The 27,953-nt window shown below is 35.7% G+C and overlaps 2 protein-coding genes across 5 annotated transcripts; one reads left to right on the forward strand and one right to left on the reverse strand.

The window, feature by feature from the left end:
- The first annotated feature begins 1,723 nt into the window (after positions 1 to 1,723).
- LOC124409495 (histidine decarboxylase) lies at positions 1,724 to 19,845 on the forward strand. 3 transcript variants are annotated; one of them, XM_046887133.1, is made up of 16 exons: positions 1,724 to 1,846; positions 7,278 to 7,310; positions 9,518 to 9,804; positions 10,502 to 10,756; positions 11,143 to 11,286; positions 12,538 to 12,604; positions 12,702 to 12,864; positions 13,005 to 13,075; positions 14,226 to 14,245; positions 14,498 to 14,596; positions 15,354 to 15,574; positions 16,266 to 16,375; positions 18,652 to 18,822; positions 19,012 to 19,088; positions 19,365 to 19,494; positions 19,740 to 19,845. In XM_046887133.1, the coding sequence occupies exons 2-16, from the start codon at positions 7,283 to 7,285 to the stop codon at positions 19,754 to 19,756; spliced, it is 1,860 nt and encodes a 619-aa protein (XP_046743089.1). In that variant the 5' UTR covers positions 1,724 to 1,846; positions 7,278 to 7,282; the 3' UTR covers positions 19,757 to 19,845. The 3 variants fall into 3 exon arrangements, with proteins under 3 accessions (XP_046743089.1, XP_046743090.1, XP_046743091.1); XM_046887134.1 differs by lacking the exon at positions 1,724 to 1,846 and having other exon boundaries at positions 7,001 to 7,310; positions 19,743 to 19,845; XM_046887135.1 differs by lacking the exons at positions 1,724 to 1,846; positions 19,365 to 19,494 and having other exon boundaries at positions 7,001 to 7,310.
- Positions 19,698 to 27,619, reverse strand: LOC124409493 (structural maintenance of chromosomes protein 5). Of its 2 annotated transcripts, none has more exons than XM_046887128.1 (13): positions 27,459 to 27,619; positions 26,563 to 27,229; positions 25,808 to 25,936; positions 25,293 to 25,500; positions 25,066 to 25,197; positions 24,189 to 24,716; positions 23,630 to 23,759; positions 23,319 to 23,565; positions 22,695 to 23,102; positions 21,765 to 21,992; positions 21,309 to 21,488; positions 20,983 to 21,078; positions 19,698 to 19,781 (listed from the first exon to the last, which is right to left on the reverse strand). In XM_046887128.1, exons 1-13 carry the CDS (start codon positions 27,518 to 27,520, stop codon positions 19,746 to 19,748), a joined length of 3,051 nt encoding a protein of 1,016 aa, XP_046743084.1. In that variant the 5' UTR covers positions 27,521 to 27,619; the 3' UTR covers positions 19,698 to 19,745. The 2 variants fall into 2 exon arrangements, with proteins under 2 accessions (XP_046743084.1, XP_046743083.1); XM_046887127.1 differs by lacking the exon at positions 19,698 to 19,781 and adding an exon at positions 20,527 to 20,710.
- Positions 27,620 to 27,953: the final 334 nt, after the last annotated feature.

Below are 27,953 nucleotides of genomic sequence, written 5' to 3' on the forward strand. Positions count from 1 at the left end.
CTAAGGCCTGACAAATCTACGCAACAACTTTTTTCTTTCATTTCCAGTAAACATTTATCGAGGCAGTCGGTACGACCATCGGAAAAGCCATCTGTCGCTACTCCAAGTCGCGTCGGCATTAGAGAGTAAATTTGGTCGGTTTGACGCGACCTGTCGCATGTCGGTAGGATTACCCAGCGCCAACAAATGTGTAGTAGATAAATTTTGCCTTACCTGCACTGCTCTGCGGCTGGAACAACAGTTGTCAGGCCAGGAATGGGATGATAACAGAAGCTGGAGTTCTGTGGAGCGAGGGGTAACCGCATGGCTGTGGCAGTAAAAAAGAAAAATTTTCATGACAATTTTGAATTTTTTCAAGGGTAGGAAAGTCGAAGAATTTTTACTGTCTGCTCATCAGCGTCAAACTGCTAATTGGAGAGGGTTTATACAGTTTTGACGAAGATGATGATAAAATTTTTGCAAAAAAACTTTCGATGAAACCGAATGAATCGTCATCCTAATAAGAATTGCAAAAGGAAAAGAATATCACGAATAATAGTTGCATATGTATGACGAAAGACAAGTATTTGAATGAAAGTTCGAGTATATTTTCTGAAAAATCAGCCTTTCGAATCGACCCGCGGTTAAAGCTTAAAGCTTAAAGCTTAGAGAACTAAGAAGGCTCAAGTGTCGTAGATAAGTGAATTGTTTGATTATTTTAGTTTTTCAAATTATTCTCCTGAGTACGATACACGAAAATCATCATGTAACAACGTATAATACTTATTATACAAAATCGACGAGGTTTCTAAAAATTGCCGCTACAAAATCTATTAACCATTTTACATTTTTCACATTTTGACACAGACAATTATTAGAATAAATTTAAGTATCTGTGGTATGAATAAACTACCAAAAATTCTCCATGATCAAGTATTAATTTGTCGAATGCGATAGCAAGGCAAGATTCTTACAAATGGCAAAACAGGTTTCTAATGCTTAGCAAGTATAAAAAATAACAGTTATTTTAAAACTGAATATTTTTAGTAATTTTGACAATCCATTTGACTGACGCCTTTGAAAACGCTGCGATCGTTGCAAATTTCAACAAACGACACAAATCTGTTTTAAAGAGACCGTCGAGCGCAAATCTCTTAAACATTTCGTAATTAAAAGAACAGCTGAGACTTTATGCCTCCCCATGGGTAGTGTAACTCACTTTGATTACATGTATTTATTTCATGGACAATTATTCACGGATAAATAATTTTATATTGCAGCTGATCATACAGCCGCCCGCATCTCTTCGTGTTTTTTTTTAAATATATGATACAACTCGAAGCTCATTTTGAGAATAAGAATGCTTTGCTACTTGATTCATTAGGTAAAATAAGAAATGCGAATGAGAAGAAGAAAAAAACTATGCCAAATGTCAATCTAAAAATCTCTGGTTTATTGTACCTAGTTACTTATATTACAGTGATCAATCCTTGAGGTGGGATTGAGGTTAAATTGCGATCAAATTAAGGCAATATTTTAAGCTGAATTGATATAAGACGAGCTTCCCCGGAATACCCTCTACGTCTCCCGATATAGATAGGCGAAACAGAGATTCCTCTTCTCTTTCTTGGGTTTTACTGCGTGAGCGCAGTGACGCGTGCGCCTGTTCCCAGATCCTTTTTGCTATATAAAAGGAGACACTTGTTGAGCGATGCTCATACCTCCACATCGGCCACCGTATAGTTTTCGATTGAGCGTTAAATTTTCCGACAAAACTGGTGTTTGTAGTCTATAAGAAAATCGAGGAATTCAGGTTTCTTCACAGAAAGCGAAGTTGTTGAATAGCCAAAGGTGAGCCATCAACAAGGTTCGTAATTTTGTTCATTTTCTCTCGTACCTAGAACGAAGTCTCTAATTTTATCTCTACAGTCGTTTATAAAAATTCCGAGTTTCTACGTGTAAAAAATATCACTAAGTATTGTCTTGAAATCATTGCACTAGTGTTTTTACCAGGAGATTTTACACAGGACAATTGCTAACTTGATGGACGAATAAAGAATAAAAAAAGACACGGATAATGAGTTTCACATATTTTTTAGAAGGCAAGTTTTATCGCGAACTTTTTTATTCAAAAACGTCGCGTGATTCCGTTTGTCAATTTGAAACATCGAAACTTGAAGAAATTATAAAGATTCGTTCGTGCCCAAGCTTCGTCGTCGATGATTCTGATTAATTGAAATACTGACGAATGCATTTTTATAAGTGTTCAAGCAAAAAGATCGCAATGTTAAATTGTAAACTATTGTATTTCACCTCAAAGTAAACACCAAAAACAAACTCTTTTCCAATTTGTTGATACAAATTTTGATTTGTTATTGCAAAATCCCTGACAGCCAATCATCCAAGCGTTTAAAATTCTCCCCAATATTTACTACTGACAACGAGTGATTCAATTCAACAGGGTTTAATGATGAACGAATTGAAAATTAAACATTGCTAAACTACATAAATGCCATTATTTTATGCACGAGATCTTGCCAAAATTTAACTGAATAATTCTTGGAAGAAAAAATATTATGCGCGACTTCTAAACTTAATTTTTACTGTCAAAATTTGCTTTTAAACATCGCTTTACAAAGTTTTATATACACAATTTGTAATAGATTTGCTTCAGCCCGATTCATCGAAATCCCATGCTAAGAAACAATAAGTCATATAAACCAGCGCCAAATCAGTCTGTCGATATTGTTAGCGGCTCGACTATCTTACTCCTTCCGACTCCGACTTTTCTAATTTCCCGTTTCTTCTTTCACCGTTCTATCGACTCGAGGGTAAGAAAATGCAGGAAAATGGAAGTAGAAACGACTGTGAAAGGAGTGGTTTTCCCCTTTTCAACTGCGTTTATAAATTTTTTGCCACGGGATTCGTGACGTGTATTACTTTGTGTGATCATTGCATTCTACGCGTACAATCATATATTTCATCTAAGAGAATAACTAGTTGCTAAAGGTGAGTTATGTGTACAAGGAATAATCAAGTATAGAGAGATTAGCAGTGAATTCAAATTGAAAGAAATTTTCAAGTGCAGTTACTTTACAGTTTAGCACTATTTTCATTTTTCTTTAACGTAACTGAAATGAAAGTAAGTTTTGTAGCTATGAAGGGGCACAAAAAAATTTCCAATTAGGTTACCTATCGTAGAAAGATCGATTAGTGTCGAAAAAAGTATCCGAGTTCGTGGCCAATCATGCTATTCAGTCTTTCACTTGTAGATAGGCAAGTTTTAAATGTAATAACCGAAACAAAAGTCATTTTTATGCGAATTCGAATAGGATATACCATGCCTGAATTTTTCTTTGTAAATCCAGTGTAGAAATGTTATTTGTACGACAAACTATAAGATTGTTCTTATACAATTAGATCTAAAATAGTTAGTCAACTTGAGTTCCTATCTTTCTCAGCTGCCAAAACTGACAGACTGAATTCGTGTTCAAATTATGACTCCCGTAGGCTTTTCACTATTTTATCTCGACTTTGCGAATTTTGTCGAGGCGACTGAAACCCATGAATCGGAACGACGCGACCGTTGCTCGATGAATCGCGCGAAATGAGTTTTATAATCGAATATTACAATATGTTTCGATAACGAAGGATTCACTCGCAGCGGAAATAATTGCCCAACATTATCCTAGCTACTTAAATATCGATTTTCATTCAAATTTTGCCTTTGCTTTGAATGATTTTTTTCATTCTCTGTTCAAAGTGCTCAGTTCAAAAATGATACGACCGCATAAAATACGGCAGGAAAGTTTCAAGAATAATTTTAGAGTGAGTCAAGTATTTAGAATTTTTGTCCACTTACTACTGTGACGTTCTATCAATCTTCATTTTGTCAATCTTCAGAGTGAAATAATTTGAATTAAGTCTATATTTTTTGTTTTGCTGGAACATGAAGATTAGTTAGTCTTTGTCGCATAAAAAATTTGAGTCCGGGGGCACTCAAACCTCCGGAAAAAATTGACGTTCAGACCTTGTCTTAGTATGAAACAATATATTTCTGCAAATTGTGGAAATAGTTCCGCTATATAGCTTCGCTTATATGACTATCGAAAATTGTTAGAAACGCGCGTGAAAACACTTATTTATCGAAAGAATTTTTTGACAGTTTCCCAAAAGCTACGCGTCGCGTCTTTGGATTATAATTTGTAATGTAGTTGATGCATTGTGACGGGGACGTGATTCTAACGAGGGATGGTCATGGCAGATATAACTTAATCAGAGCTCTGAGCGGTTTCGAAGAGCGCGAATAAATTCTTCACCCGAAGTTGTTTGCGACGGGAATATGCCATCAACTTTGGCACAAAGACAAATTTCTATGCAATGACAAAAACAAAGATCACCTCATCGACATATTGTCACATCGATTGCGTACCGAGGATTTCGTTGTGAAACAAGATGCAGACTGTTTAATAATTGAAACGGCAGTTTCCCTATCAGATCGTTATGATTTGGTGTCCGTTGTAGGCGAAGACGTGGACCTCCTGGTAATCCTCTCGTAAATGGCACAATACCAAAAAAATATTTTTATGTTGAAACCTAGCCGCGGAGGTGTCGAGCAGAAATTGTTATCAACCAATAGTTTTAAATTATCCCAAGATACGTCACCTTTTTTCGTTCACCCACGCGTTTACCGGTTGTGATACTACGTCGGCGGTGTATAAGCAGGGTAAGGCTAAATTAATTTTGAAATAAAATTAACTTTTGCAAACCGACACGAACGGGATACGGAAAGAAGCGGAAATCTTTAACTCATCAAATGCAATAAAGAGTTCGATCTACGCAGCTAGGCAAACCGTTCTAATGACTCTATGTATATGGTGCAACGGATATCAGCAATACCAGCCTAGATGATTTCCGTTTCACCTGTTTCACGAGGTCGACCTTGAAAAATACATTTCACTTAAGTTGCTTTCCCTCCACAGTTGAGGCAATAAATGAACATTCACTGTGTATATTCCTGCAAGTATGCGAATGGCAGGGGGATCATTCTAAAGACCCTAAGCAGTGGGGCTGGAAAAGGAGAAATGACATGCTGATACCAACTAGGTGCCGAAAAGGTTCCACACCTCCTAATTTGTTTGATATAATTTCCTGTGGCTGCGACAAAAGTAATTGATTGATTTACGTTTAACCTAACAATGATACGTGTTTTGTTAATGAGAATTATTTTGCAGAGAACCGTACAACAAACAACTTTTGTCGGAAACTTTTTTTTGATAAACTCTATAGAAAAAAAAAAAAAATAGATTTAAAATGGAGCTTTTTCAATTTTTAATCATTTTTAGTGCCCAAACCCGAACCCATCTCGAGACGCAAACTCAGGGTTATCTTTCTGAGCATCAGATCTATCTATCAAAAAATCGCGAGCTCTACGTTATTCGAGAATAGAAATCGATCGATCTTATATACATTCCGACTGGACTGAATGTACTAGGTGTATCAACGGTTGTAAGACTTCGTCAGGAGATGTCGATGCCCATTTGTTCGCGCATCAAGAAACCTGAAAGTAGCGCTGACGAGGTGAAATTCATTTTCATGGCCAAGCGCAATTCCTCGGATTTTCCCACCCCTGCCGCTGATACCTAATGCTTCGCTCTGTGAATTTGAATTATACAACCGCATTTGTACCTGCTGCATCGAGGAATGAAAATCTATCTATTTAAGTGATGAAACTAATTTTCTTCCACCCAAATAACATATTTCTATTGAAATGCTGCTGAATACAACTGAGTACATTTTGTGCAAGTGAAGAACAATGATTCGGTAGGATTCGAGTTGTGAACTATTTTCAAAATGAATTAGTCGATTTATCAAAGGTCGACTGGTAGGGAGGTTTCAATGTACAAATAATTTGATACTTGCAAAGTTTGGTTTGTGATAATCAAACATTTATCAAATTGGAACAAACGGGGTCAAAAATAAAATCGAATATCTGATCATAAAAGATGACAGCATAAATTAATTTACCAACTTCTATGACACGAGAAATCGTGGTGAAGAAGAAAATGATCGCGTTTCAAGTTTCATTGAAATTACTTTAATAATGCGAAGTCAAATTAAGCTATAAGAAAAAGAAAATTCAACTATCATCACTTAGTACACACGATCGTCGGGGTCAAAAGCGTACTGATTTCCAATTGTATCTTTCGTAGAATGTATGGGTCCTGTAATCAACAATGGGACCAAATTCGGATTTCGTTAGGTTATTTATCCAAATTTTTGCTGAAACTGGAATTAAATATCGTTTATTCTAATTTATTATTATTCGTTGCCTTTCTATACCTTATTAAAAAAAAAGTGAATTAATGATTGTGCAGGAGAAGACCATTTTCGCAGAAATTGTTTCTGCAGGGTTCGTTTCTACATGAAAATTATTCAAATATTTAAACAAGTTCAGAATTATTCGTCTGGAAAATGCATTTCTGGCACTTAAAGGCTACAATAAGTTAAGCCATATTCGAAACCACATAAATAACAAAATAGAAAAGGAAAGAAACAAAATTCATTGATATATATTTTTTGTGGTCTCGAAACGCTTTCCAGCAAGAATTTCTTACTCTGTGGAAAAAAAATGCGACGTGAACTTCTACACAATATTTATCGATGTTAATCTAACACTATCTGACGTTGAAGTTTGGAAGTGACTACAAAAAAAAAAAAAGAAGTCAATTTTAACACTGCCAATTTTTCATCATCATGGTAAGAAAAAATAAAGACTCATTTTTCCGTATAAAGAAAATCTGTAAAATCGATTCCCTCTCACCGAAATCGCAAATTGCAGGGTTTTCGAGGATAGGGATGAATGGGTGATCGGTGGTGGGAAAAATATTCAGTTCTAGGGCATGTGACACTAGCCTAATAAGCTCGAGCGAATAATGACTATCGGTCGATAAGAATCCTTAAAAGAGCCTTTCGCATCGGTCTCTTCCCCCTCATAACTTATATCGCGATAAGTTCTTGGCTGACGGCATTCGCTTCGACGTCGGCTCCCCGGTTCGCAGAATCTTTTGTCCGCTAGCTGAAAGCGCAAGTTTGTCACGAGCCTAAGCCGTTTGAAAATTTTCGATTTTATACCCTCGATCATCTCGACTAATGCGTGTAAAACGGTGCGATCGCTGCTTCGAAATCTGGGTCCTATGATTATCCACATCTGAAAATTGAAGTCTGTTCAACGTCTCTAAAACTTCAATTGCAGAATTTTTATAAATATCAAGACACAGTTGATATTTGTGTTGCAGCCAGGATGGACCTGGACGATTACCGCAGACACGGTGAGTCTCTCAACCTTGTAATTCTGTTTTTTTCTTTCTCCTTTTGCGCATCGTAGCTTCAATTTCTCTAGTCTTATATTATGGAAATATCATAACCGTTCATTTCTGAATCACGTTCTGTATTCGTTTCGCATCCCAGGGTGAACATTATCGTCTTAAAAAGAAAATAATGCATTTACAGCGTTTTTTCTATATCTGATGTAACTAGATAATATCTTACAAAAAATTTGCATATGCCATATTGCACATACTAATCTAAATACTGTATCTGTTTGCCAGTGATAAGGCAATTGTGAAAACTTACTAGTTATTATATTGATCCGAAAAAAAATTCAATTCAATCACAATAAAAATTAAAAATTATGTATTCAATCGGAAAATAATAAATTACTACTAATTTTTCGACACGCGTAAATTGGAAATGGCAATTTTGTTTTGGTTGCCATTGTACCAAACTATTTTTATTATTATTATTATTGTTGTTATCATCGATTACGCAATGGCTAGATATAAAATGCATAAAATTTGAAAGGTAAAGATGAAGTGAAATAAATTGAAGATCTCAAAAACCTACCCTTGACAAGTAATTCACGAACGACCGCTTATGTAACTAAGTATACATGTGTTTGTACTGATCATTCATTTGGAGAAGAAGAATAAATTTTGACGATAGAAGGAACTCCCGGAAATCCTTAGGATTTAGGGATGGCAGTGTAAGCCAATAAAGAAAATCAAGGCACTATTACCCTGTACCTCGGTAAAAGAAATCCGAGTGAAATAGTTTAATACAGGGGTAGAATAAAAATAGTCTCAGCTGTATCGATGCTCTGCCAATAAAGTCAAATCAGAGACACGACTTATCGCTCATATACATGGAACAGGAGCCGATGAAACTGGAGGGACAACGATTCAGAAACGACGCAGGAACTCGTGGAATAGGCCATGTACAGTTTATGGGAAAGCTATTGCTGGGATTACGAAACACAGCTGATGTTTCTCTACTATTGGAGGGATGAACGTTGGCTTTAAGTGTGGCGAATTGATACAAAACTCGAGAGAACTTTATGCGAAATAAACATACTTTCAAGCAATTCTAGTCGAACATGTTTCTTAATATGAATACGTGGATTTTAGTAAAGTTTTCTTTCAGCCAATTTCGAGTTTCCACAATCATTGCTCCTTATGTCTAGAATTAATACAGAGTAGTATAAAAGACTTCGAACTACCTTCTACTATACGCGAACATTTTTACTGGCACACAGATTATTTCTCCACCTTGATTGAAAACCCATTCAGTGCAAAACAATAGCTTGACCACTCGAGTACGCGTTGATTGAAATTGATCGATAGAAAAACACACTGTGACGTTCGAAAAGTAATTGCAGTTTCTCCTTTGATTGGGAAGTGATTAACAACTACCGTGGATGGCGAAAGATGTTATCTTAACCTGTTTGGGCCTCTTTGTTTTCTTTCAATTGTGCAAGGTGATTGGAAAATCTTGACTTAGTTTTTTTAGTCCGTAGGACAATTATCCCCAAGAATTTAAGGGGACCAGTACGTCGCGAGAACTGATTATTATCATCATATAAAAAGTGCCAAAAATTCTTGAGGTTCCGATAAATTCAATTGTTTACTCTTTGAACATCGAAGAGCACATTTTACATAATTAATTAATGGGCAATATGTAGGTCAGGACTTCAGTCCATTTTTCAGCAAAATGAGTTGGTTGTTGGTAGGTCGAAGGTGTACCGTTACGACAATTTTACTTCGTAAGGAAGTGTTTCCTTCAAAAGACATGACATTTTCGCTTGAGTGTGGGAAACGTGGGAAATTTTTTTATTCAGAACATATCGTCTATTTAAGAAAACTGTATCGTTATTTCACACATAACTTAGCGAAAAATAAAAAGCGAGCAAATCTTCGCACTCAAAAATGAAATGAATCCTCTTCTTCCGAAGAGAAGAGTATCCTACGAAGTTAAATCTGACTTACAACGTGCCTTTAATCTTACGTACCCTCAACTGATTTTGCTGAAAAATATGTGGTTTTTGATGTTCCACGACATAATGGAAGCCTCGATAACTTTTTCGAATCACGTCATTACTCATCATTGCCATTAATCAATTCTAACGAAAAGTGGGCCCGATGATCAATAGGATCAACCAAGCAATTTGACAAGATAACGACGCACAGTTTCTTTCTCGAAGGCAAGGAAATGGTCGACTACATTGCCGACTATCTTCAGACCGTACGAACTCGTCGAGTCTATCCCGCCGTGTCTCCCGGCTACCTTCGCAACATGTTACCAGCCTCGGCTCCCGTCGAAGGTGAACCCTTCGAGGACATAATTGGAGACGTGGAGACCTGCATCATGCCGGGCATCACACACTGGCAAAGTCCGCACATGCATGCCTATTTTCCCGCCCTTAATTCGCCTGCGAGTCTACTTGCCGACATGCTGGCCGACGCTATAAACTGTCTGGGATTCACTTGGGTGAGATTCAGCCCTCTTTTAATCAAATAAGGCATGCACTATAGTTGTCGGATAGAGTAATTGTTATTATTATTATTATTGTTGTTATTGTTATTTTAACACTACTGTGCTACGAATAAAAATAATGTGGGTTCGTGAGCTTAGTCAAGCGAGCAATTAAATGGCAAGGAATAAAGACTTGGAGTGAAATGTGTTTAATGAAAAAGAACGCGTTAACGGATCAGTCTGTTTTTACGAGAATAGCTGTTGACCAGAAGCCTCATTCATTTGACAATATTTAAACTCTTTGAGTGTCTGTCAAGATTAATGACTACTGAATCACCCGAAGAGGGGGGGGGGGGGGGGGGGGGGGGTGATCTCACCCTTTGTAACATTATTATATGCTATCGCCAGAGATAATTTCATGATTTCTAGGAACAATATACCCGGCGAAGGAAAAAAGATCAGAAGTCAAAATACGAGTAGATCCGTTTTTATGTCCGGCAATCAGAATTTCATGAAGAAACCGACCGGCTGTTTACGTGGATATCAAATCGATGATATCAATTTGTTTATATTGAATTGCTGATTTCCTTTCTCCGTCGAACTAAACTTGATGAACAAATCTAATCGTAATGAAAAATCTGAAAATCTTTGATTTCTGCATATTGGTTTGATCTATCGATCGAAGAATAACAATCTTGATGTACACCCACAGGCTTCGAGTCCCGCTTGCACCGAGCTCGAAATGATCGTGATGAATTGGCTGGGAAAGATGATCGCGTTGCCTGAAGAGTTTCTTCATTCTCCAGGGCGATCTGGCGGTGGTGTGATTCAAACTACGGCCAGTGAGGCGACCCTGGTTTGTCTGTTGGCAGCGAGGACCAGAGCAATCAAAGACAATCAGAAGATCCATCCGGAAGAGTCAGCGAGCAACATAAATGCGAGACTCGTCGGATATTGTTCTGATCAGGTGAGATGGAGGTTCAGAAGGTTCAGAATTCTCAAGAGAAAAATCTCTCGTTCATTAGTTTCAATACGAAAAAATTGATTTTACAGTTTCGTGAATCACAAGGAGTTCGTTTGCGAGTGAATTCAATTCAAAGCTCGATCGAAAAAGTTATTCCCCCATAAGAATACACGTGGTTTTTTGAAATACTCGAAATTTTTTAAAATATACGCGTTGGTTTTATGACACTCGTTAAAATTGCTGCGTGATTATTCTCCCGATCAGCTCATTAATTGGATTGATTTTTTCGACCAAAAAACAATAAAGTGACAATTTGTCTAACACGCATCAATTTATTGACCGTCAACAAAGTCATGTCGTTGCTGCATTGTGCTATTTTTCCAAATTAGGCACACTCAAGCGTCGAAAAAGCGGCACTCATCGGATTGGTCCAAATGCGCTACGTTGAATCCGACGAGAACCTCAGCATGAGAGGAGACAAATTGGCCGATGCTATCGAACGTGATCGCAAAGCGGGACTCGTACCGTTTTTCGTAAGTAATGACGATTTTGAGTTATGCAAACACTAAAGTCTATTTTGTTCCAAAAAAAAAAATTCTCATATATTTCCTCAACCTGAAACAGTGATCTAGTCAACGTAACGTCAAGTTGGTACTCGTTACTGCATCAACTGACGAAATTATTAGAAAGATGGAGCACGTTGAACCCCCTTAAAAAAACGAATAATTGTTTTATTCAATCGCGCATCAAAATTTTGGTAAAGCATCTCAAATAGAATATCTCAGCCAAATATTGGATTTTAATATTGATATTTAGAGGTACCTAAATTATTTTTGTCAATTTTCCATTCAAATATTATGTAAAGAAATCGGGAAATTTTTGAGTTTTTTTTTTTTCGTAAACGGCTTGATTTATAAACTATTCAAATATAGATTCTTATAGGAAATTTCACGCTCTATAAAAAAGTACTGATATAAAGTTTTCCTAACTCTAACCGATCAAGAGATATTCGCTTATGACTCAATATTTATGTCTGTATCAAATACTCAATCCTCAGGGGTATTTTTTTCACATTTATCCTGCAGCAAACTGAGCGATCTCGATGCGTAACCGGTGACGGAGAAGCAATCTTCTTACTCTCGCCTCGCACCCGCCCCGATCCTCTGGCCCAATTAATAGCGTCTTATTGTTATTTCTGTTGTGTTGTGAGCAAACTCTGGTATTATTCTCAGAGGCTGTTGCATCCTTCACGGATAGTTAGTCCCCGAGGGACTTTTGTGGGCAGATACTTAAGCTTGTGGGAGTTGTTATATGTACCTAAGATTCAACCGCGAACTCATTATTTTTACAAGACTTTCGACTCGACAAATTATCCCGCAGGGGCCGCATTCTGTATCAATTTTTCTCTTGAAGAAGCTTCTCCAATCAGCTGTATAACACAGCAACACATCCATGCATTATTATTGCAAATAAGAAACTGATTTACACTCAAATCATTGACCTCGCATTGATTTATGAAAAAACATCGTGAACTGCAGTTTCAATGCAAAACTGTGCGCAATCGGTAAATCGGATGACGTGTCTTCTAAAATCGTAACGCTTCGAAATGATAACCAAAATTGGGCTTTCCATTTTGCAATTTATTGGATTAATCTCAAGGATGAAAGTAGATTTTCAGGGAATGAAATTGAGAAATTAGCGAAAGCATAAGATGTTTCGAGCACACGTTTTTACAAATAAAATGAATGAACAACGACTAACGGAGATGCATTCTTTTATTTCAGGTTTGCGCAACGTTGGGCACGACTGGAGCCTGTTCCTTTGACAGTTTGAAAGAAATTGGTCCAATCTGTAAGTCGAGAGATGAAAAGAGGGGGTATTCAACCTGGGATTTCTGTTACAATACTTTATCGCAGCATCGAGAGTTTCACTTCTTTCCCTTTTTCAGGTGCTAAACACGCGCTTTGGTTGCATATAGACGCGGCCTACGCAGGAAGCGCCTTTGTTTGCCCAGAATTTCGTTCTTGGCTCCAAGGAATCGAATACGCTGATTCCTTCGCCTTCAACCCGAGTAAATGGCTAATGGTGCACTTCGATTGCACCGCGATGTGGTAAGTCTTGGCCCAAATTTTCGAACAACCCGTTTTTTCACCCTCCGCTCGTATCTCATGTGAAAAAATAACTGAAGAAACTATGAAATTCGTGATCGAATTACTGACAAGGAAAATCGACCGTCTGCTTGTGTTCTTAGGGTGAAAAGTAGCCAAGCCTTGCATCGGACATTCAACGTGGAACCATTGTATTTGAAACACGAAAATTCAGGTAATTACCGTATATTTCAAATTTGCGCACGCTAGATAAAAACGATTATAAAAAATATGCATCTCTACTAATCAAATTTCTATCATAAAATCTGCAGATCTATGTACAAAATAGTACTTTTCGTATCTAGTGGGTAAAACACGGTTTTCCGCCCTGATTGCTCTGCGAGATCGCACAGAGGTGTAAATCGTTACGCACATTATACGAACAATATTTTCTGCCATACGAATCGTGAACTTAGAAAACATTGTACAAAAATTGAAAGAATTGTAGGTTGAGCCAATAATTAAATAAAACAACAATACTATATTATTATTTATATTTACCAGCGATTAACTCTTGTGGTATGAAGTCTTCGTCACAAAAATCACTGTCCACGTTACACTATAAAAATAAAACTCGAATGAAAATTTCACAGCACGCACATGTTTACTCTTGAGCTTCTGACCGACGACTAATGTGCGTATACAGACGTATACTCTGACGGTCTTATTGTTAAACTACGAACAACAGAATCAGGGCTCCGTATGACAGAGAGACAACTCGAGGACGTTCGAGTTCGGCAAACAGTAAACAAAGAGGCGTTGCCTAACTCTTCCGAATTACACTGCTTTCAAACTGACAATTCGCAGAATTAATCTGACCTCAACTATGATTGCGGGGAACAACAATTTGGGGAACTTGGGTGCTTTTTATGTTACACACACAGGTGCGTAAAACGGGATTTTACTCACGCGAAACGGTGCGTAAAATCCCATTTTACGCATGCGTATGGCAAAATTTTATTTATAGTAATTCGGAGTGACTTTTTGTTTAGACTTTTGTTTGTTAGGTCGTTAAAGAATGTGAACATATTTAAAGGACTAGCTGTATTTTAGAGATTCCAAATCATAATCGGTGAATTAATTATATTCTAAACTTTTCGCGTTTTTTGAGCCATTGAAACGTTCGAAAAATCCTGCATAATAAAATGTGTAAGTTTGTAAAATTCTGTTACAAAAGCGTGTGAAAATAAAACCAGAACCCAGTCTTAATTTGCATCCGTAATAATATTTTGTAGAATTACGTAAAAAAATTTGCGCAATATTTTCAGTGAGAACGATTGGAGTGATATTTCATTGCTAATCATTCGTCATTCGACTTATTTCAGGTCTGGCTATCGACTATATGGTAAGTTGTTAATGAGATTGAATACCCAAAAAAACTAAGAATTACACACTAACTTGGAACAAATTGAACGATGAATTGGCTGTAAGGTTTTGAGTAATTCATCACCATTTTAATATCAAAAAGCGCCGATTCCATGTCGATTTGATTAATATCAAGTGTGGATAAAATAGGGGTTTCAGTGAACTTCTAAGATCATTTTAACCGCCAATGCATCAAGTTAATTAGCTAAAAACAAGTTATGTATCATTTCAGCACTGGCAAATTCCACTGTCGAAAAGGTTCCGAGCTCTCAAACTTTGGTTCGTACTACGAAATTTTGGAATCACTGGATTACAGAAGCATATACGAGAGGCAAGTCTGTGCAAAGATTACAAGTTGATTTATCTTACAAAGAGTATTTCCATCATTTGACCGTAAGATTTTATGATTAGAGTTGATACGAGTAAGGGGTTGGAAAAGTAAGTGGGTTTTAGAAATTTTTACCTTCACAGAGAATACGTGAATTTAATTGTTATTTGTTTTATTCAAAAGTATGTAGATCGAACGTCCTTTACGTACTTATTTTACTGGAATTAATCAATAGAAAAATTTCTTATTGATAATAATATCAACAATGTTATCTCAAAAATGATTCACCCGGTTCACTGCAATTTTGAAAACATTATTCTTGGATAGATCCTTGCTGCCACCAACCGTAATAAATAACAAAAAAATCGGGATCGTAACAAAGAGGATAAACAATCCAAGAACATTGTCTCCAAATTTTATGTGAATCGGTTGACTTATTTTTGCGAACCTCAAAATTTGTCACCGAACAAAATAGTTGGCGTTATTATCAATAATAATGCTTCCTATACATCAATTCTAATAAAAAAAAATATGTGAACGAAGCTCGATCCTCACGCTATTGAATAAAAGATATCTCAATGAAATTGAGTAATCGATTGTTGAAGTATTAATTTCCAAAATTTATCCACTTTTTTGGCCGGTCTACTCTTACAATCAGACCTATACCCCCAAAATTTTACAGCATTGATTTTGAAGGAAAATCTATCGATGAATAAACGATCGATCATTTGTAAAAATAAAAAAAATTGGGTTACTACAGGGCGTCAGATTAGCTCAGAAATTCGAGGCTCTGGTACTCGGCGACGCTCGCTTCGAGATTCCTGCTCCGAGGCATCTTGGAATGGTTGTGTTTCGTCTAAGAGGCGACAACTCGCTGACCGAACGTTTACTGAAGAGAATGAACTCCAGAGGACGAGTTCACTGCGTCCCTGCGGCTCTTCATGGAAAATATGTGATAAGATTTACCGTGACGTCAACAAGGTATGTACAGAGGTTGAACGCGCCGATCATTCGTGTCGATTATTCACCAAGTAAGAGTAATTCGACACGAAGAAAGCGCAGGTAGTTCATCATTAGATGATTTTGCGATGACTTTACTCTGTCCTTCAACTGAAGCTAGTCAAAAATACAAATTTACTTGCATTTTTCACATATTTCTTGCAGTTTCTTTTTGGATTGTTGAATCCGATTTTCAGGCCTACTTGATGAAATCCGGAAAACGAATTCAAGGATACAAACCAGAATGTTTATTTGCAAAGAAAGAACAATTCAGGGATTCCAAATTCACAAAACCCATGACTGTTATTTCGGAATTAATTGTGCATGATCAAATTTTGGTATAAAAATATTTCTGTAGTTTATAAGACCCTATGAACAAAGCTATTTCTCATCCTCCTTTAGAAGTATAAAGCAGCTAAAAGCTTGTATGCGAGTTCGTGTAAATATTTGCGAACAAGGAACAACAATTAAAACTATTTCAAAATTTCGATATTTCATTTTTTCAACATTTGGGTGTCTTCGTTATAAGAAATTTGGTAAACGACGATGAATTCAATGACCGTCGTCATTGTTTTTTAATATTCAGAAGCAACTGTTCATTTTTCTCCACATATTACTTGGTAAAATATCATTGCTCATAATAGAAAAACATAAAACACGTGACGTGTTTCAGAACCACCGGAGATGATATCCTAAGAGACTGGACTGAAATTCGAGGCACAGCTTCTGAAATATTGGGAACGATGAACGGATCACCAGCAAGAGTAAAAGTATCCCTAGCAGGTAACTCATTTCGTTAATTTACAACTCACATAACTATATATATATATATGTATTGCTTTCCCAGTTTAAAACAATAAAAGTATATGTTTGATGAAAAAGGTAAAAACATTTCAATTCCTGTTCTAACCGTACATAATATGCTCGTGTCGACATCTTATCGCTGATAATTAGCCAAATGTTCGACCTGATTTCGCGGTAGCATTTGAAACGAAAGCAACGGCTAAGCGAATCACTGGAAATCACAACGATCGCACGTAATATTTCCGTTGTTTCTGACCAAACGTGAGAAGGTTAAGAGTTTTCGATTTTATTTTCCATTTTACCCTCAGAAACTCAGAGAAAAAAAGTATTTGTTTTAACGAAATGGTTTATTCTAATTTCTTCGTGCAATCTGAGCCAACGATGTGTCCGAAATGATCAAAGTTCTGCTTAGTTTAAGGGGTTAGGCTGCTCTAGCATTTTCAAAAAACCTTAACAATGATATCCCAAAAGATTATGGCCTGGATGTATCTGTAAGTACTTGTTTTTCAAAGTGTAGTACAAGGCCGCCAGGTAGGAGACGTCAAACTTTAAACGCGTTTATCTCAAAACTGCATTTTTCAAGTTGGCCGTACCGATAACTCGAGCAATTTTCAACCTTAATTCACTTCAAATTTTAACTGGATCTTAAAAAATGTATTGTCTAAAGAAGTGTGTAGGATTTTTTTTTTATATGGCACCGTTTATTTGTTATTAACAATTTTTCGGCGATTTTTCTGCGAATTTTGCAAGTGTGATTTTGGAAGTGTGCCATTCGGTTAAAAATCAATATATCAAAAAAATCCTACACACTTCTCTAGCTGTTGTTACGTACAAGAAAAAAAAATTTCAGTGACCCATCATAATTCAAAATTTACAGAAACTGTTGGTACGGCCGTGGACCCTTGCAAAATAGAGAGGTGATCGGAGAAACGCTGCACAGCCGCCATTTTAAAATAAATTATTCTATAAAAATCATGTTTTACAGTAAATTAAATGTACAAAAAATTTCTAACTTTGTAAACTCGATTGATTTTATATTTTTCCGGAAAAAAAATCACAAAATAGCCTATTTTTCGGCCTCTAGTGGCCTAACCCCTAAACGAAATGTAAAAAATCTTTTCATATTAAAAGTGTTTTTCATGGGATTAAATTTTTTTTTTTCAAAGAGTAGATCTGTCCCTCGAAACAAATACATTGTTGAAATGCATATAGTTAAGGAGTCGTATTCCTGAAAAAAAAACCAATTCATATGTATGAATGAAGCAGGTTGAACATAATTATTTTGAATTAAATTACAAATTCTTTCAGAGCAATGCAATAACTTGTTGGATTACATAAAATTTTGTTAAATTTAAATAAAATTTTCTTTGAGTGAATGTCGAGAGTTTTACTTTTGTGTATACACAGTATGATCGAAATACTCAATTTCATCCACATAAATCGAGATTAACAAGGTTTTTTGTTATGAATTTACTGCGCATTGATGTACTCTTCTTGAATATTGGATTAGAATCAAGCAATCGGTAAACGTTAGAGGATTCAATACTAGGACATCTGCGAAATTTACGCCTATTGACAACCTGACGATATATTATTCGGAATAGTTGGACGTTCTTAACTCTCACGAAAATAACAGATTCATTACTTTTGCAAAAGTAACTTCATTTGATAATCCGTACGTGAAGACAACTATCACCACTATACTGTGTAACAATTATTTTCAATAATAATCACATCGTCCGAAAATGCATATACCATGGAAAAATGTTTGAAAATCTTGAAATCGTCGTTGTACCTTATTGAAATTCTTATTGTTGCTAATCCTTGGTATGTAATCTTGATGAAAAAAAAAAAAAAAAACTGTCAACGTTGCACCGAGAGAAGTTGCTAGTTTTAGTTACTGTATAACACAGTCCTCAACTATTTACATTTGTTTCCGTAAAGAAAAAATATAATTATGGGTACAAATTGAGTATGAGCTTTCTAAGTAAAACAAAAAATTTTGGTATGTACAGATTTAACGTACAATGATGAAAATTTTTAACCTTGACAAGTATATTTACGCTAAATAGTTAGTTGTGGCACATTTTTCTGGAATTCCAATTGACATTTAAAGTTTTATTGTAGTGAAGCTCATTTTTTATTTTACTATAATTTTGTAGTAACTATAAAAATCGTAATTTTAGTCGGTGTACTCGACCATTTCTCCGTTCCATACAAGAAGACGACACGTTTGTATAACTTTTAATTTCCAGAAACACGTCAGAAGAACGAAAATTTTGGATCTAGCCTTCTGTTGGCCAATTCACCGATGTCTCCAAAAATTGTCAACGGCAGTTTCGCAGCTATATACGACACGGCCGACGTTTTCAACGAATGCATGAAAACCTTTGGACGTAATCCATCTGAAGCCATGGATAGCCCGGGTAATATGGAAAAATCCTTAAAGCATTTAATTCTCAAGCACGACTTAATTGTTACTATCAATGGTCGATGAATCAAACGAAACATCTAAACGAGCATAGCGAAGGAATATACTATAAACTTTTTCCTCTCTATTGGTTTTTCCCGTATTTCAATGACACCAGTTTTCCGAGATTATCTCATTATTTCAGCTATGCGACGTCGCATTCGGGGCATTCTGATGTCAGGAAAACAATTCAGCTTAGATTCTCGCATGGATTTAGTACAGGTGAGTGTATTCGGAGCCTGTAATTGCAGGACAAAACGTACAGTGGACAATTTAAAAATTGCTGTGTACAGTAGAACCTCAATACCGTAAAAACGTTTTGTTAAAATTTAGTAGTAATTTTCACGCAACATTTTTGAAAAGAGTTGATTAAATCATTTTCGAATTAACTATCGCCAGAATCTTTTAAATTCTTCTGATCGAGGCGCATCGAGAAGGATTGTGGATGAACTTTTGATACGAAATGAGAAAAAAAAATGAAAACTGTTTGTATTTCAGGGTATTGCAACGTGTTGCAGACCTATCGCGAATCCTGAATCGGATTTACCTTTACGAAAAGAAGACGAAAAATCAGCTCACGGAAAGCTACAGTCCCGTAATAGTAGAAATAAAATAGATTCCTCCATAGGTAAGTTACACGTGGTATGAAAAAGAGAAATTGCTTGTGCAATAAGTAATCCCTGTTCAGAGATAACAAAATCCAATTCAAACTCGCAACGGTTTCTACAAATATTCAGCAAATGCTTTTCAAGAAATCAAAAACCGACATTCGTTCAGGTCAACACATAAAATTTGTCAAGTTTTGGTTTTTTGATATCCAGTCATTACAGTCATACTTTTGCTCAGCGATAGAAGTTTAATTTTCAATTTCAGAAGACGTCATCGAATAAACAGTTCAACCAGCAGGGCGAGTTGCTAGAAGAAAAGCATCTGTTTTAACATAATAATGTGCTGAATAGAAAAATAAATATTATTGAAACTAAAATGCATGTGTTATAGCCATTACATCAGTAATCATACTTACACATCCCGATTGAACCTGTTAGATTGAATGAAATAAAAGTAAGGTAAGTTACATCCACGCAAGTATTATTGCTATAATTTATTATTAAAATTTATTTTTCCTTCTACATCTAATCATTGCATTGCGTTTCCGCATTTGAAAGTGTATTTTTATTTGGTTATTTTTTTTCTTGGACATTATTTTTTCACATGCGTAAAATCACGTAACTGCATAAATCTATCATGAGGTGAAGTCGGACCAGAAATATTCCACTATCATTTCTCTAAACGCGGGTAGTTTTTCAAACATTCATGAATTACATTCATTTTAAATTATAAACTGGTTAGAAAATTTTCATCTCATACTTTTCTAAATATATTGGTAGACGGGAGGCAGTTTTGGTTAGTGAGTTATACGGATATGCGAATATTTCGAGGCTTCATCCTGTTCAGATTAAAGATTGAGCAAGTCTTATGAGGAAATATAAGTTCTTTTAGCTTTGTTTAAAGAGACTAAAATTGTCAGTGAATACAAACTTAAAGGTACTGATATTAAAAACTTATTTTTATAGGTAAAGCACAGAACGAGAAATGGCTGTTTACAAAACAATATATTATGAAGATAGTTTTTCCTATTGACACATGTAAATTTATATATGTATATATATATATACACGTGCGCATAAGTTATTGGAGTTTTGTCATTGTTGCCTTTCGCCATTTTCGTACACGAGTTCTTCACAATATTCGTTCATATCAAACTCCCTGGGTGAGGTTACAAACGGACCGTTGAACACGCAGTGAACGGTTACAGTTTCTGTATATAACAATGCAGGCAGCAACTGAAACATAACGATGAAACACTCTTGTTAGAAAAGATTTTCGGATTGGAATTAGAAACTCAGTTGAAACGATATTCTAGATTGCTTACTTGTTATTCATGCTGATTAATTTATTCAAAATTCAAAATGAGTCACACTGGCTTGGCAAAAAAGTGAGAGTAAAAACAATTTGTACTCCAAACTGATTTTCGTAAATCCTTGAGAATTACATCTCAATTGCAATGAAATGAACTTTGAATAAATTAATTGCCATAACAGTTGTGTTGACATACCTTTGGCGTGAGCAAGAAGTACTGGGATCCATTAGATTTTCCTGTGATATTAACAATCAGTTCGAAAATTCGACGCTCGTTGATTGCGTCCATACCCTGAAAATGAATATTAAAATAACATGTTCACAAGAACGTTGAATTTAAGAGCGAGAAAAACTGTAATATCTAATTGAATCGCATGTTTGAAATGCCAAATATTGAGAATCAAAGATTAATCAATTTTTACTTGCCTTTTCGGAATAGATGATGATAACCAATCACTAATTTAGTGATACGTAGTAAGATTTATAAACAGCACAACACCAAAAGATAATAATTATTCCCACCTGATTGATTTCGTCAACACAACGGAACGGAACGGTCGACAATTCTTGTAAGGCGATCATGTATATTGCAGTAGTTACTGCTCTTTCCCCTCCACTTTGATGCGTTCGCGTTAATTCTTGAAGTTCGTCAGTGTCGCGAAACTTTACCCGAATTTTAAGTCCGTATTCTTCAAAATCCATCTAAGTTAGAGTATTATTGAAAAAATTGGTTCTATCGACAATTACGGGAAACAAATTTCAATTTCGTAAAGCTGCCAGACATCAAAAATTTCCCAAGTTAAAGCTTGAGAACGATGAGAAAACAGAAAATGTACGAACAACTTGTACAGAGGTTCTATAAATGTAGGACTCTTGATTTTCTTTTCTTTTTTTTTTTTTTTTTTGCCAACATGGATGATAAAGAAAATCGATAAATTGTCAATGAAGAGTTTGTAAAATTTAACAAAAATTACTCACAATATTTTCTCCGTGAGTTATAGACACTTCTCCGGCACAATTCAGACTGGCTAGATAAGAACTAAAGTTTTTATCTATATCGTCAACTAATTGTTGCAATGGCGGTATCCATTTCTCACGAATATTTTCCATCTCTTGATTAATGCTGTGAACTTCAGCTGTCTTTGTTTCTATATATTGTTTCAACTCTTCGACATCAACTTTTACTTTCTCAAACTCTTGAAGAACCTGTTACGCAATGTCAAAGTAAGTTTACGAAACATAAACGAATCAATTTACCAACAAATCGCATACTATTTCGCCATGAACGAAGTAAATACGAGTAGAAGGCTGAAAAAGCTGAGGAAATTTTGGCGTTCATATCCCAACAACCAATAATTTATTCAATTGGGGTTTTTTTCATTCAAACGTATGTAAATCAAGCTTTATTTACATTTTTTTCTTATAATGAATCAGCATGAAACACTGTTGTTGGAACTAACTTCGACCAATTCACTGAGTGACATGTTTTGCAGTTTCCACATCTCAACAAGAGTACAATCGATTCACTTCGAATCTGAAGACAATATTCTTGGATAGTTTATCCTCTGTGTTGAGTTGCAAATTTTTTTTGTTAAAAAATGTACTCTTTTACGTTTAATTCATAAAAAAATAGTAGTCGTGGCTAAATTATCCAAGAATATTCTGTCGAAATTTAAAGTAGATCGGTTGAGCAGTTTCTGAGACATCGCGGGTAGCGCAAAACATATCACTGTGCCAAATGGTTGACATCACGTTCAATCAAAATGTTTATTATAAAATTATTTTAATAATAACAATATGTTACTGACGCCTGAACTATATACTTTTAAATAAAACAACCCCAATGGAATTGAATGATCGGTTTTTAAGATGTAAATTTTAAACCTCCTTAAATGATGTCACACTCACATTGTCTCCATCTGCATTATTACCCAAACAGAAGACTTTCGCTTGAGATACTTTTAATTCATCGTTAATATCTTCGATGTTGGTGGGCAATTTTGAAAAAGCTTTGTTAAATCTTTCAAAACCTTTATCTTGTGGTTCAAGATCATCCGTCATAACCTTAGCTGCTTCTCGTAATCTGCTTGCTTCGGTTCTCAAGGGTTGTAATTCCATTTCACATTTACGAACAGTTCGTACAGCTGTATCACATCTTTCTTTCATCTCACGATATTCATTTTGTTTGGCAACTAGCGTGCGTTGCAACAGTTTCATTTCCAACTTAGAACAAGCACCGTTTTTACTGGTCTCTATGTATTCCTCCAAGGCTTCATTATATTTTTTAAAAACTTTGACTTGTGTTTTTATGACTGCCTAAAATTATAATCTTAATTACATTCAAAGGCATATACAATTAGAAAATAGGAGGAGAATTAATGAGTTATGGTAATACTAAAATTTTGCAAAGATAAGTATAATTAAGCAATGTATACTAAGGTTATTGACACTGATTCGCGTATGTTTCCAAGAATCTGATGAAATTTAGAGGATTGCAATCTTGTTCCACCAAAACAAGGCGTTCACATTTACCTGAATTTCTCTCTTGCACGTTTCCTTGATTTCTTCTATACTCGTTCTTTGCGTTTGTAGCAAATCGATGCGTTGTATTGTCATCGCGATTCTGGATCTGACTGTTTTCATTTGTTCAATGTGATGCTGACATTGCCCTCTTTCTGCCCTAAGTTCTACCATTTCTTTCTCAGCATCCGCAAGTTTCTTTTCAATTGCTACAACTTTTTGTGCTACTACTGTCTTACGTTCCTCAAGCAATCCCAATCTAGAATAAAAATTAGAATATCATTTTCGTAAAATATTGAATGCGCAACCAATCAAACTTTTACCTTTGTTGGATGTCATCCAGCTTATTGGTATCCAGGATTACAGAAAGCAAACCATTGCCTGCAACTGCTGACATTTTGGTGGATTTTTCGCGGGTGTATTTAGACTGAGATACAAAATATGATTTATTTCCTGCAAGTTGTAGAGAAAAATTGTATCAATAAACACATACATGGTGATCTGGAACAACTATATCTCTTTGCAACACTGGATTCCTTGTGAAGATGTAAGATAAGAAGCTTCAAAATATGCAACAAAAATTAAAAAACTACGTATATCACTGTTCTTTCATTACCGTTATTCCAAGCTGCATTCAAAAATTCAAGACTTATTTTGTACAAAAACTACACAGATTTATTACTGTTACTAGAAATTTAGAATGCAAGTTAAATGCGCAACATTATTGCTATGATAAAAGTGGTTTTGATAACTGGTGATGAAAAGTGATTTAAGTGAAAAGAACAACTACTGATCACCTTCTCTGACATTTTTACTAGGTTTCCACTGGTACAAGTGTGGAAAAACTATACTTGTGTAGATAATTTTTCAAATAATACGTACGACTATAAAAGCAATTTATTGTCCAAGGGACGTTTTGAGCGTTGTTTTCAACATTGTCATTCCCCACTGGTATGTTGTGTATTCGATAGTTGGTTACCAAATAGTTTAGAATAGTCTGAGGAGCGTCGACAAGTGCGCTCAAGTAGTTCTCAAAACCATATTGTGCAATGTGCTCGATAGGTATATTAGGATTCATGTTGATTCTTCTGTCAGGATCTGAATGAATGCAATTGACTTGGAGTTTCTGCTGATCTCTCAAAAACTGCATCAGCAAATTCATGTCCTGTTTGTTCTCACAAACAAATGCGCATAAATCACGATTTGAAATAATATTCTCGAAATACTTTGAATATTTGGCACTTTTTACGTTAATCGTGATTAACATTGGTTCGTGAATTGTGCGAGAAAATTTATCAGTGTTCTCTCTCAACCATACGACAGCCTTGTATGCATCCTGACTCCTCTGCCTTAACAACGCTAAACGTTGCTTCTCCACGTCTTTGACAGACTGCAGCTCGCCCTCAACGACTAGAATCCATTGCAAATACCGGTTTTCATTAGAAAGTAAACAAATAAAATATTTTTCTTAAATTCAACGACTTAGGTTCATAACTTTCAAAACTGCAGGTAAAAGTTGAAAGAAAATTCAAAATATCAATCGTTTCCTCGAGTATTATTAATTTTCTGATCGACAGGCTATCTGAATATAAGGGAAAGTTTCTGCATAGCCATTAAGACTGAACAGGATGAACAGAAAAGCTGTACGTTTTGATTGTTCAAAAAACATAACTGACAAGTTTCAATACATCAAATCTTGAGCGACACCTTGAGTTTTAATTGTACGAGGTCAAATTCTTCACAAGTTCTCGTTGCTTACCTCGTATTTGTGACCTAATCTGATCTTCCTCTTGTTTGAATCTATGTACATGGTTTGCAAACTGGTTTATGGAAGCTCTGTGTTTTTCTATACGATGTAATATGTCTTGTTGTTTTTCCGCCAGGGATTTCTCTGAAACGAGAATCATACACCACAATGGAGAATTCCTTCGCAATGCAAATTTATCACCAAGATATAATAAAAATTTACTCTGCATTATTCCTTACCATCTCCAAATTCATTGGTTATAAGTTCGAGATCGTTTTCAAGCTTGCTTTTCAACTGCTGTGCATTGGCAATTTCCTGATCACGAGTTACTTCTGCATGTATCTGGGCCGCAAGTGATTTGTCTCTTTCCTGAATTTTTTCCTCATATGAAAGAAGTTGATCAATCATATTCCTCAAGTTGCGAGCTTTAGTCACCAATTCCTTACTCTGAAACAAATGAAATCTATATTTTTATAACAACGTGAAATGGAAAACTAAGCCACCCATTGCTTACAGCAACATCAATGAAGCACTCTTTGGCAAATTGACAAAATTCTACATATTATAGTAAATCTTCGTTATATTAATTTTTCTATGAGATATCAATCGAATTAGTTGACTTACAAAATTATTGAAACTTGCTATAATTGAGTCCCTTTGAATCTTCCCACCAAAATCTTGACAGTCTCAAGGTTTGAAAGGAATTCAAGATGATTTTTTAACCGAAAATACAAATCAGAGAAAGATTACTTACTTGGGAATTAACTGTGCGCCCAGCAGCATCATAACGAGATGTCATCTTAGCCACAGCTTTATCAATTGGTTTCATGGCTTCTTGTAATGCGTTTTGTTCTTTGAGAGCTGCATCTCGCTCTTGTTTTGCCTACAACAATCAAGACCCAGACCTCATAGATTCACTATTTAATTAGATGTATAGGTAGATTAATTTTGCAATCTCTGAATATTATTTTTTACACCTAATCACCCTGTTTCCCAATTATTTTGTAATATGTTTTTGTGCATTTTACTTAGAAAATCCCATTTGATTACTGGATCTCTGATATTCGGCAACTACTACATACCCGGTTCGAAAAGGTAGCTTGTCTAAAAATCTATATCCTCTATTAATTTAATGAAGAGGTCATACATTAAGAATTTATCAAATAATTATAATCACAAGTTATGAAGATATTCTTAAAAATATAAAGCTGAAAAATATAAATACTGAATTTATAAGTGAAAGCTTGCTGCTTTGTGAATGATTAAAAATGTGATAGATTTCTTCGATTTCACTCTACGATAGCTCATTTTATTCAAAAGACTATTTTCCGTAGTCACTAAAACAGATTTTCTTATTTTTCAGTAATCGATTGAATATTACCAATTATTGATCATTACCAATTAATGTGCAACTATCTCAAAAAAATTATTAATTCTGTACATAACGCGAGGAAAATTGAAGTAACGGTAGTAAATTGTTTTCAGTCTTGGTTATATTTAGTAACTTACTTCCATTAATTGCCGACGACCTTGATCATACTGGAGCCAAGCCTTTTTCTGTTTCAGATTCAAGATCTTCTTCTTTATAGCAGTTCGTTCTTTAATACTGCCGACAATCTCCTTTAATCTAACGAACTTTTGCGTTTGTCGTTCCAGCAAATTACCCTTGTTAGTCAGTTGTTCCTGCAGAGCAATGTGCCGCTTTCGATGCTCTTTTAGCTTAGTGTGATATTCGAGTAGCATAGGGTCTCCCACAGATCTCTCCGTGTTTTCGAGTAGCTCTTGGGGATTCATTTTAGAAAAATCTTGAACTTTATCTTGTGGCAAAAACTGACACAGATTGTCAACTTGAATGTTGAGACTCTTGGTCAATTGTTCCACCTCTTTCAGGCTAACTTGTTTTCCATTAAGCATCCATTGCGTGTGTCCATCCGACGTTATTATTCTGGTCACAATATGATTCTTTTTCCCAGGGTTTTTCAATTCAATTTCGATTTTTCCCTTCTGCCGACCAGATTTCACATATTCTCCGACGTGTAACGCTCTTCCGATAACTTTTGGTTTTCCTCCCAAGCCCAGGACTATGGCGCAAACAATTGTAGATTTGCCCGTTCCATTGGGACCAATTATAACGTTCAGATTTCTGCCTGGCTTTATTATCGCATGATCGTAGGTCCTGAAATGCATAAATTTATGTGGTCAGTAACTATCTGTAAACAAGAAAACACAGAAACACACAAGTGTTTATAACAAACATGGCGATAACAGAATTAAGAGAAAGCTTATTTATCTCTTATCTCGAGGCGCTACATGATGAGGTTAAAATCGAAGAAATGAGATAGAGACAACTTTGTCAAAATTTTCGATAACACGGAGCAAATAAATAGGTCTGTTTACAAACTTACACAAAATTTTCAACGCATATCTTGACAATAATGCCACGTTCGACGTTGAGACTAGCCATCATAAATCGGTTCAGAAATTCCTAAGCTCAAGCAAACTTCACTTAAGCATTGTACATTGACGAATGATTTTTATGGAAAAATCATAGCTAGAGTTACAACGAATCTCACGCTGAACACGCATAAATTCTTATCTTCGCAGGACATGTGTGCGCGGGTTATTTGACAGACTGCTTTTCGGCGGCAATCACGAAAATCTAGCTACGCTATACTCTATAGTGCTATAGTGCGCGGCTTTGACGTGAGGTTGGCCGCAAATGAATTTGTCCAGTTTTGAACTTTTTGAAGCCGCCGTCGTTGACTGGAGTGTTGTGTCGTACACAGTGAAGGTAGCCAAGAGTAAAAGGTAGCCAATAGAAAGAAGCCTGACTAACCGACTTCGCCGTGGGTCCGACGAACAAACAAGTTCGTAGAAAAAAAAATAGGACTAGAAACAAA

Source organism: Diprion similis, chromosome 8, assembly GCF_021155765.1.
Source record: "Diprion similis isolate iyDipSimi1 chromosome 8, iyDipSimi1.1, whole genome shotgun sequence".
Classification (NCBI taxonomy): domain Eukaryota; kingdom Metazoa; phylum Arthropoda; class Insecta; order Hymenoptera; family Diprionidae; genus Diprion; species Diprion similis.